The 11,936-nt window shown below is 41.6% G+C and overlaps 1 protein-coding gene across 1 annotated transcript; it reads left to right on the top strand.

Moving 5' to 3' along the window:
• The first annotated feature begins 2,405 nt into the window (after nt 1–2,405).
• epoa (erythropoietin a) lies at nt 2,406–11,802 on the top strand. The gene is made up of 5 exons (XM_063465541.1): nt 2,406–2,484; nt 6,561–6,691; nt 6,810–6,896; nt 7,080–7,244; nt 10,369–11,802. The coding sequence occupies exons 1-5, from the start codon at nt 2,406–2,408 to the stop codon at nt 10,519–10,521; spliced, it is 615 nt and encodes a 204-aa protein (XP_063321611.1). The 3' UTR covers nt 10,522–11,802.
• The last annotated feature ends 134 nt before the right edge of the window (nt 11,803–11,936 follow it).

An 11,936-nucleotide genomic window follows, 5' to 3' on the forward strand; every position in this document is an offset into this window, starting at 1 on the left:
GTAGGAAAGACTTGGTTGTGCCCCACTTGAAAGTTTCAGTGGTTTCCTCATTTGGACAGGAGGGTACATGTCAGAAGGTGAAAGCAGCGACGCTGTGGAATGCTGACAGGGGAAGGTCAGTCTTTCCACTCACCATGTCTCTGCAGGCTTCCATGTGCTCTCCCAAGCCATATGCTTTGATTACAGGCAGAGCCAGAGAGAGTGACAAAGTGACTGCAATGTGTGACGTATTAGACACATGCTATAGGAGGAGCTGTTGAATACGAAGAATTACCATGTTGAGGAGAGTGAAAACTGCCTGATGAAGTCACTGTTATCTTTTGCATCAAGGAAAAGAAAAATGTCCTGTCACTGAGCTGTGGTGCTTCCAGTTTCCCTATACAGCAAGCACCAGAACTGTGAAAATCTAAATGAAAGGAGTATTCTTCAGAAGCATTTACTTTACGTGAAGACATGCTGAAATTCATAGTGAGAGCTGAGGGACACGTAGACCACACCTGGAATACTATTATAAAGTTCATTTGGTGATGGCTGTCTTAAAGATCTACATTCATATCCACAGAACACTACTATTAAACAGTCTGACACAATGCCAAAATTGACTTTCTATGTGTTTTTTTTGCTTCTTTTTTTTTTATTTATCTTTGTAATGAATAAAATCCTTCTAAATGTGTTTTGTTTCATGCTTCTTCATGCTATGGTAACTTCTTGGATAAATAATGCATAATTTTTGAGTCAAACTGCCCCCAAATATAAAAGATGGGAACAGAATTGTAGATAACAGGGAGATTAACAAATGTAACAAAAAATGTAACATTTTTAAACCAACTGACCATGAGTGAAAAAAGTGATTGTCCCCCGTGATTAACCATTAATTAACAGTACTCCAGAAAACCAAAATGAGAGCCATCATCCACAAAAGGCTAAAACACAGAACAACGGTGAAACTTCCCAGCGTACCAAAAATACTTCAAGAGTGCATCGATGATACGTCCCGGACATCACACAAGAACCCAGACCAACGTCTAAAGAACTACAGGCCTCACTTGCCTCAGTTAAGTTCAGTATTGATGATTCAACAACAAGAACGCGACTGGGCAAAAATGGCATCCATCTGAGAGTTTCAAGGAAAAATCACTGCTAACCAAAAAGAACACAAACTTGATTCATTTCCCCCCCTCCTCACTTAGATATTTTTAAAGTGTTGCAAAAATGTATTTGATGTGTTCTGGTTTTATTGGTCTAAGGTTGCTAAGGAAGGTACGGTAGCTCAGAGATGGGGCGATAAAATGGCTAGTGCAGTGATATTTGAAATGCTACATATTTTCTGTAATAACTTAAGAAACAGCAATTACCTATCCAGGTTGCACCTTGCTTCTCAGTTTGGATAGGCTAGAGAATAAGGTAGATTGAATTTTTTTTAAAAAGAAAAAAGCCTATTACTTTTTCTTCCGGAGGGAAGAAATGTTAAAAAAAGGGGGGAAAGGCACAAAACAGAGACAGGATGTCACTTCAGACAGGAAATACAATCAGTGGCTAGAAGATGGGATGAGAAGAGCAGAGGAATATCAAGAAACGGGAAAGTTAAGTGAAACCAAATATCCTTTATTACAGAGCAATGGAAACTAACAAAGCCCCCAAATAGATTAATAATACATTTCTACATAAAATATAAACACAAACACTATTCTCTTGAGATCTAAATGTTAAATAAACTATTTGCCTTCTTTGTTCAAAGTAGGTCTTTGATATCTTTTTAACAGCCCATTTTACAAATGACCCAATTTACCTGATCACAGGCTGGTGGGCACAGAGTGTCTATGTGAGAATCACCTTTACACCTGTGAAACATAAAAACACAGACCCGAAAAAATATATCAACATAGAACAAAAGAGAAGTCGTTTAAGAAAACGTAACTTTTGGGGGTTAAAAAGAAGCTGCTAATGTATGTAGACTTTCCAAAAAACCGTCCCTCTTTACCAAACTCCACCTCAAAACAAATACGCGTTTTTAATGAAAAACGGCATATAAAACAAAGAAAGAGAAAACAAACGGAAGCATTTCTGAAGTTTTCTTTAATAGACGAACCTCATTGTCATTTTCGGCAATAAAAATATTCTAATGAGTTTCTGAAAGCACCCAGACAATGAATGGGAAGTGTCTGCGCGGCTTTTTTGAGGCATTATTTACTTTTTGTTATCTAAACACCGATGGGGCTCTTATTTGGATAACAATGAAAGAAAACATTTTGCCTTAAGGGAGGAGCGGCTTATATTGTCATCACTAAAACAATGCAACTATATTTTCAAAGTCATCAATAAAAAAAATCAAACGGCATCACTTTTTAGAAACACCTACCGGATAAGTGCACAAGAGATCCACAAAAGAGCTTCGTTTCCAATTAATGGGCAATAGACGGACCTATGGGCCAAACCGCGAGGACCCTGTGAGGGGCTATGCGGATGCCGCTATGGAGTTTCCCAGTGAGTTATGGGCATGCCTTCATGTTTTTTTCTCTGTACTCTGGCTTTACTAGTTACTCTATTTTCACTCTTTACGCAATGAGTCACTGCATGGTGGGTTGATGTTTAATGTCACCGCGGTACGTAGAAAGGCGCGTAGTCGTTCTTGCGGGCTATCACGTTATCACTATATCCTTGGGGGAGGTAAATAAAAGGTTTTGCCAAAGCACAGCGGTGATGCAAAGTGTGGAAGGTGACTGCACGGACCTATTTTTTTTACACGGACCTGCACGCTGGTCGGGATTCGCGCAGAGACCAGCGCACTTGGTGGCGTATTGGATCTGTTGGACGGAACCTGAAAAGTGACGCCTGCGCATGTGTTTAGTTGTTTCACGATGTGTTTTAAAGATGCTGCACCTGTTTGCGAATGTTGCAGAAAACAGGTAGAGGTAAGAGCGCATGTGAGATTTCTATTTTGGTGCCTCGCTTGGTGTGCATGACCTGCGTGCCACAGCGGTCTCTGTGCTGGGCATTTTTGAACACGCTCGTCACGCTGATGATACATGGATGCTTGCATTTACGCTTCTCGGTGTACAGCTTATCCTGTATGGAAGAATATTGGTTCTGGGGTTTGGGATTTAAGCATCTGGAGATAAGTTGCTACTTTTCCCGGTTTTCCCAAAGGATCTGTGACAAACTACATGTGCTACAGGATTGCCATTTTTCTTCTGTGTTAACCGTGCTTTAAGACTGTAAAACACCCAGAGGCTCTTGATTATTTAAGATTCTAACATTTAAAAATGAAATAAAGCCAAAAAACTTGTATGTCGTGGAACAAATGTATGATGGAGTGAATATGCATGTTTATGACAAAAAAAAGTCTGCTGATGAAGCAGTTGTTACTGCAAATCGCTGCTCTACATGAGGTGCTGAGTATTGAGGACTTTTTTGTCTCGTTCACTGGGGAAATCCATCTGCATTGCGTTTCTCTAACGTGACACAGCATACTGGAAAATTTTCAAACATGCAAGCTGAATCTGTGCTTTCTGGCACAGTCATGCATACTTAAGTCAGCAGAAAAGAGCAAAGGGTTATCAAAGGGTGACAGCTATAAGGGATTCCAGCAGAACAGGAAATTATGTCAGACCCGTGTCATCTGATAGCTACCTATTTACAACTCTGCACTTTATCATGTGGAAGACCTGTTCAAAGTAGAAGACTGCAAAGCATTCAGCAGCAACCATTCCACTGGTGATATGTGTTTTAAATAGGATCTCCTTATCAGCCCTGTGTGCCATCTAAAATGCTACGGTCTTTTTGCACGTGTTTGTGAGAGTTAGATAGAATAACGCATATCAAAAGTGCCAACTTTAAGTCGGCCGGTAACCTTTGCAAAGCATCTGTCACATACCTGGCCTGAAGTTTGCCATTATCCAAAGTACTGCCACTTGTGGACTGCTGATTTCAATTTAAAATAGCAACATGGTTTTGGCAGCCATTGGCAGACGAAGCTGTTAACTTCCAGTCTGGCCGCAGTCCTGGCCCGCAAATTCCACCATCGTGGTGAGAAAGTCAAGAGTGGATGCATGTGCGTACACTTTTTAGATTGATGAATTCTCACGTAGGCAGTGGTGGAGTTGAAAAGTTCGCTGATAACCCTCAAGCTGAGTCACACACACTAACAAATGCCAGATAGGATGAAAAAAAACCAAAATGGGAGACCAGTTTGCCTCTCAAACTTTCATATGTTATTTTATCAAAGACTGCGCTGGTAACTATATGTTGTTATTTTTCAAATAACAATTAAACTTTCTGTCACTGAGGGTGAAAAAGCCCAGATTCCAGTTATATAGAAGCAGATGTGCCACTGACAATCCTCATGTCACTGCCAACGAGGAAAACAGGAGGCGTAGAGGTGAACCGGATTGGGCTGTTGACCTCTTCTTGATGTTTTCTCTTGTGTTATCACTTCCAAAATGATTCATCTAATATTGGAAACCATCTCAATTTGTGCTAGTTCTTAGGAGGTCTGAGAACTTAATGTGACCTGTATCGGCCCCATCTGCCTGGGAAAATCAACTGTATTTTCTGTCATGCTTTTGCGTCACACAGCCAGGCTGCTGTGAAAGAGCGCATTCAACATGTGGCAGAGAGGAACAAGGCTGATGCCCACATGACCCTCAAGATTTCCAAGTGTATCCTTAGAGTTCAGAATGTGGTTTGATTTCTATGAATGTGACAAGTTTCTTTTATGCTCATGGGAAAAAGTTAGAAACACAGCTGACTAATGTCCCAGCTGTAGAAATACCCTGTTACAGCAAGGATTAAACAAGGTCATTCCTGCACTGTCATGGTATCTGCAGGTTTCTGTTCATAATGCAGCAGATCACATGGTTTCATTTGCTGAATCATGCTATTGTGACACAGCTTAAACAGTAATGCATCACATACTAAGACTGAGCAGCTCAGTCAGTAGTAATGCATCAAAGTTAGGTACACTATTCTTAGAAAGGCTTTTGTTGGCTAACTGATACAGTCCTCTGGCCTCACGTGTTCTCACACTGTACACAGGTCACAGGACAGCAGGGAAACTGAATTAAGTGTGACAACAAATAAATAGATTGTTTTGTGTTCTTCAGTATTTGAGTGCAGTTTCCTTTAGCTGATGTCTCTTCTGTAGTTGTGTATTTAAAATAGTTGTCACAATTTTATCACTTGGTAGAATTACTTTTTCTGAAGGATCCCTGGCTATGCGGCTAGGGAAAAAAAGAATCTGGACGGCTCCACTGAGATGATCTGACCTGGTTCTGTTAGCCAGTGGTGGTTATGTTGCTTGCATAGTTTAGGTCCACTTGTTTCCTCAGCAGATCTCTGTAAATCATCTGCTGTGGCCTTTGTAGGCACCAGCTCTTAACCCAGTCGAACACCAATGGTAGAGTTTGGGCTGGCGTGCTAGACGGCGCTCAAACATCAAATGAGACGATATCGTTTGGTGGATCAATGTTCCATCCTTCCAGTAGAGTTACAGACAGTTGAAGTACCAATACCAAGGAGCACTGAGGTACAGTATCTTACTAAGATACTTTATTTTTTCTTATAATTTGTTTTCAGAATGATGGACCTGACCTGGGCAGAAGTGTTATTTTAAGACTATGTAGAACATTTGCTCTGCTTGTTTCTTTGTAAAGTTTCCCAGCCATTGGCATCAGAGCCTGTACCTCTTGGTTTGTCTGGTTATGTTAGGTTGCTCTATGTACTAGATTACTTTATATTTTGTATCGGTCTGGATTTAGGTTTCTATCTGTTTCCTCATGCTGGTTAGATGGATGCACAAAAACATCAAGAGGCCCATCTTCTCACTGTTCCCCTAAATAAAATATTCTTTTGACGTGAAGCATGTCATGTAAGAATGGTCAAAGTTGACCTAGAAACAAGCAGAGAAATAAAACAAATGGAAAATTACCAGCTTCACAGCTCTTTCCCTGAGGGATGACCTGCAAAGTCAGCATGAGAAAGACATTTTAAAATGTTAGTCAAATAATGAACCATGCTTAACTGTTGGTGTGCATATCTCCTGCACATTGTGGTGTCATACACAAAAGTTTAGATTATGCTTATATTTGACTATGCTTATCTATTATATGTCTGAAGTCCTCCTGAGTGCCATGATTATAATATGGCTGTTATGTCTTAAACTAAACTTATATTATTCAGTATTCCTACACTTTCTCTCACAGCTGTTGCCCTCTTACAAGTGCAAATTATGCACCAAGCAATGCTGTTAACTTGAAGATGTACTGTATATATGGATGGTAGAGAAAAATCTGATTGATTTCAGCATAAAAATTATGTAAATGCTTAACTGCAACATGCAATAAAGACAGATTTATCATTAGTAACACAGTGGATGGTTGGAAAATTAAGGTACGTTTCCAGAGAAAAACATTAGTTGTTAATGAAAAGGTAAAACGTGGTTTCAGCTCAGAAGAAACTCAGTGTCACAGTGTCAGTGCTGGTACTGGACATGTGAAGTGGTATCGAACCATCGCCAGAGTTTGATGAAATGTGTTTGTGTGTCCGTTGTGTCTGATAAGCAGGACTGCTTGCCTTGCTGTTGTTAGTGTTGGACTGGACCCAGCCAGGCTTGTCATCCCCACTGAGGCCAATTTGTGACCTGAGGGTCCTGAACCATTTCATACAGGAAGCACGGGACGCAGAAGGTGCTATGGTGAGAGGAAAATGTATGCATGCATTAAAACCTGAGAGCAGCTGGAGGTTGCTTTATGTTGTCCTCTAAAGACTCTTTGTCTGCTGAAGTCATCAATACTCTCTCTCTCTTTTTGCAGAAGTCATGTAGAGAAGGCTGTGGCCTGTCCCAGTCTGTCACTGTCCCCCAGACTACAGTAGACTTTGATGTATGGGAGAAGAAAAATGTAAGTAATCACTGATGACAGCTTGATGTTAAGCAGCAGATTTAAATCAGCTATCAAATTCAGTCGACCTGTGGGCGAAGCTGCAGTACCTGTTCATTTCTAATCTGATCATTATTACCGGCTTTGTTTGTTCTAGTATAGGGACGGTCTTTAAATCCTGCCCTCTGTTTATTTTTTTGCAAGGCACTGGAGCAAGCCCAGGAGGTGCAGACTGGCCTATGGTTGTTACAACAGTCCCTCAACACGCTACAGACATCGGTCACCAACACAGCCATGCACAGTCACATAGACAACACCATCAGAAACCTGCTCAGCATCAACGCTGTGCTGCGTAGTCTCAACATCCAGGTGAGTTAGAGAAGCTTCCCAGGTAGTAATTCGGGAATAACAGGTCAGCAGCTGCCCAGCAAACATCACTGTGTTGTCACTGTGTACATGGGCAAATGGTCATGGTCAGGTGCCAAAATGTGCGATATTTGGTTCACAACCAAAGGGGATCTTGCTTTGATATCTGATTGTCGCCCATTTAGACCCTCTTTAATGAGCAGTATAAGCTGTGGTAGTGGATTTTGAAAGCAGTCAGCTAATTTAGTCGGGTCAGGCATGTGCAGAGGTGCAGTGCTATTTGTTTTAGTAGTGGAGCACATCAGTCAGGCACGTTTGAGTAATTTGCTTCTAAAGCTCTTTCTGAGTTTTTGACCATTATTCAACTATAACTGATCAAACTGACTTTAAAAATATATGAAGTGTTCTGTCTAACCATGCTTATCACTCCTTACTTGTTGCTCAGCGCTCTCTCCTCCCTGGACACATCTACTCTCTCTTTTCACATTACTTCCTGTGGGATAGATGCCATGCACTCTCTAACTATGATGCCATCTCTCTCCCTCACCTATTCTCTGGTGAATTTTGAATTCTACTGCATGCATTTACAAAGATAATATCAGAGTTACAGAACTGCAGCAGTTTGACACTTCAGTAGTGTATATTCAATTCAGCGCCAAATCACAACAACAGTCATCTCATGGCACTTTATATTGTAAGGTTGACCCTACAATAATAGATACAGAGAAAAACCCAACAATCATATGACCACCTATGAGCAAGCACTTTGGCGACAGTGGGAAGGAAAAACTCCCTTTTAACAGGAAGAAACCTCCGGCAGAACCAGGCTGAGGGAGGGGCGGCCACCTGCTGCGACCGGTTGGGGTGAGAGAAAGAAGACAGGATGAAGGACATGCTGTGGAAGAGAGAAAGAGGCTAATAACAAGTGTGATTCAGCAGAGAGGTCTATTAACACATAGTGAATGAGAAAGGTGACTGAAAAGGAAAAACGCAGTGCATCATGGGAATCTCCGGCAGCCTACACCTATTGCAGCATAACTAAGGGAGGATTCAGGGTCACCTGGTCCAGCCCTAACTATATGCTTTAGCAAAAAGGAAAGTTTGAAGCCCAATCTTAAAAGTAGAGATAGTGTCTGTCTCCCCAATCCAAACTGGAAGCTGGTTCCACAGAAGAGGGGCCTGAAAACTGAAGGCTCTCCCTCCCATTCTACTTTTAATTACTCTAGGAACAACAAGTAAGCCTGTAGTGCGAGAGTGAAGTGCTCTAATGGGGTGATATGGTACTATAAGGTCAACAGTATATTACAGATTTGAGAGCAGAAGAAAAAGAAACTGATATTAAATGATTTGTGGTTTGCACAGACAGTCTGCACCAAAGTAAAACATCTTTTGGAGTTTCCCTCTCAGAACACAAAATTTTAGGATAATATGCAAATGTGACATACTGAGGTTTGTGGCACGCAGTTTAACACTAAATTTCACTAGCTGGGACCACATCCTCGGTAACGATGGGCGATGAGGGATGAGGGATGAGGAAGTCTGAACTGGTGCTGCGGTTTGGGGAAGGCCTCGAAGGGGACTGGCGACGGCTCCCGGGCTGGGCAGATCCCCATGTACTAACGAGAAGTGAATGAAGGAAAGGAAGAGAGAAGAAGAGGAGAAGAAAGGGGAAAATGGGGGGAAGGGTGGGGCATAAAAATGAGAACAGCAGGTATTGGAGAAGGGGGGCTTTTATAGCCTAAGGCCGGAGGGGGCATGAAGGAGGAGTGGTCCCGCTCCTGAAATTCAGATGATATCTCCACTGAACAGTTAAAAAAAGCATGTGTTGTTGGGTTGTCACAGTTAATGTGATTTGTGTTCAATGAACGAGTGATAACTGGTACTTTGGGAGATGGCTCCAGCTGTGAGTGCAGTCCCAAAAACTTTGTCCTGTCACTTCCCCGTGTTGTCATACTGCACGTTTAGAGCCAAGTCCCCTCCTGCTCTTCAGTAATGTTAATAATAATGTTAATATGTAAATGATTAACATTATTAATGTAAAAAGAAAAAAAGGGTATAGTTGCACAATAGTACCTGGCATAGTAACAGTATCTTCATTAACACACAGACACACTGGGATCCGACAGTAAACGTTTTCTGTTCTACACATTGCACAAATCAGCTGTTACACACAGATTTCAGGTTTATACAGTTTGATAGTTTTTAATAACGCAGCTCTCCTGTGCTCCACCACACACAGTCCCCAGCAATGTCAGAAGAGTTAGCCCTCATATCATAAACATTCAGCCTCCTTCTATTAATCTTAAGTGCGACACTGTTTTCATAGAGAAACAGATGTGTAAAACCTGAGCCTCCACAATATTACTGTTACTAGGACAGCACTTGAACCTCATTGCGTGTGCTAACTTTGGAGCCACTAATTTGTGCGTCTCTTAGTAGTTGAATATTAAAATTAACAAACTGCATCTTTATATATAAATTAGTGCACTGTGAGTCCTTCCACCCCTATGGTTCATTTTTGCGAATGCTCTTTGGTAAACAGGATTTTTGATGTGAAAAGAAGTTTTTGCACCTGTGCAGATGTTAGTAAATCCAGCCCTAAATACCACGATCACAACTTTGACCCCACATTTTTTGTTGTTGTCTTTCTTAATAACTGTGATAACCAATCGAGCCAGCTGTGAATATTGGCTCGAATTTTGTCATTTGGGGGAAAAAGTGGTGAAGCATCAGTACAGTGTGTTCCAGCACATCTACGCCTCTGGACATGTGATAGGCAAGATTAGGAAAAGGCATTGCAGAAGAGTGATGGCATGTTTTATTCTTATCATTGCTACTTGGAACATTTAGCACAAACCATATAAAAAATAATATTACTGTTAAAAAATCTGGCACTGGAAAATGTGGGGAAAGGTATGTACTTGATGATTAGAGCCAGTTTATTTGTTTCTAAGATGGTCTCACTTACTGCATTGAAGTGAAATAGAGACTCTTTCTTTGGCAACAGACAAACAGAGCACAGTCACAGACATTCAGGTCCAAACTGTCCTGAAGGACAAACTCCTGTCGTAAGAACAGTGTGTCATGACTCAGGGGTCACATCGTGTTTCTTTGTATTCTCTTTCAGGAATTTACACCACCAGCAAATGCAACAGACCTTGAGGGAACATGGAGGGTGTCCTTAGCAACAGATCTGCTTCAGGTCCACGTCAACTTCCTGCGAGGCAAAGTGCACCTTCTTCTTTCGAGTGCACAGGCATGCAAGCCAGATGTCAGCTGATCAACTGATCGCCCCACCCCGGGCGAAGAAATTTGTGTTTCCAAAGGCAAGAGGAGAAACATGACACTGGTTAACCTGCACGCTGCTGGAGGCGGTGTGGAATGAGAAAGACGCAGCAGTCGTCCGTGCAGAGGAAGAGCGGAAAGGATAGAACTGTCTCAGCAACGCTTTGGATGGGCAGGAGATGAACGCACCTTGGAAAGTAGATGTGACTCATGGACCAAAGTGATGCTTTTGGGAAGCACTGCTCCAATAGCTGTTTTACTGGCACTCTCTTGCACTTTGTGTGTGAATGTACTTCAGTGTGGGTGAGCTAAGACTGAACGTTTCAGTGTCGTCCGTGTGCATCTGTTTTCAGCGAGTCTGACCCTTACACTTATTTCTTTAGAGGGAAACACCCAGTTAATACTGACTACACCTGGGCATCAATTTCACTACTGGAGGCAGAAACTAACGTGGCCTCATTCATGGTTTCCACATTTTTCATCTTTGCCTCACAGAAACAGTCTCTCAGAATTTTTTCAGTGAATATTTTAATATATTTTTAAGTTGAGTAATTACTATTTATACAGATTTTTCTACTTTAAGCTCAATCTTTGACGTAGTGTCAGGTCTAACATGCTAGTTGGGCTCTTTGTCATGTTTTCTTGTGTAACACTGAACACATTTGCAAAGGTGTTTGCTCACATCATTTGCAATGGCATGCTGCTCTTTCTTCTTTTGTTTTTTGATGATTGTGTGTACCTGATTGGCTGTTTGACACTGCATGTCCTTTCCAAATAACAAAGGCTTACAAAGCTGATGTTCAGTTCCAGTGAGTTTGGGGGTGTGAGAGGTCAGTGAGGAGGGTTACATGAGAACTGTGAAGCTGCTACGTCATTCTCCGTGTTGTTGTTTTTGCCTGACTACACTCAACCAGTCTCTACAACGCTGATAGCCAGACTGTCTGGAAAAACTTACAATTTACATCCTGTGGGGCTGTAATTGCAAATAGTTTTCCAGAGGCTGACGCTACACCGTCTTCTCCCTCCCTCTATTGTTCGTCATCAAACCTCAGCCAGGCAATCAGTGAGCCCTGGGAACTCGAGGCTTTCTGTAAAATGGATGCTCAACTGTTTCAGATTAGTTAAGTGTTCTTCCTTGTTTTTTCCCTTATTTTTATATCTTGTCGTGCAAGTGCAAGATGTTTTTAAGGATGTTTGTATGCGTTTTCTTTCCTGTTTTGTCCCATCACTGTATGATTCCCTATTTAAATACGAAATGTTGTTCTCGGATAAAGAAAGGATGGATGGAAACACAAAGGGGAAGTTTGTGCATCTCATTCATTATTTTTGCCTTTTTTTCCCCCTCTCGATGGGGTGAACAAGCACATGCCGAGTACAAGCTGCCACAGCAGAATTTACTGGTTCCACATA

The sequence above is a fragment of the Pelmatolapia mariae genome, linkage group LG3_W (assembly GCF_036321145.2).
Source record: "Pelmatolapia mariae isolate MD_Pm_ZW linkage group LG3_W, Pm_UMD_F_2, whole genome shotgun sequence".
In the NCBI taxonomy this organism is placed as follows: domain Eukaryota; kingdom Metazoa; phylum Chordata; class Actinopteri; order Cichliformes; family Cichlidae; genus Pelmatolapia; species Pelmatolapia mariae.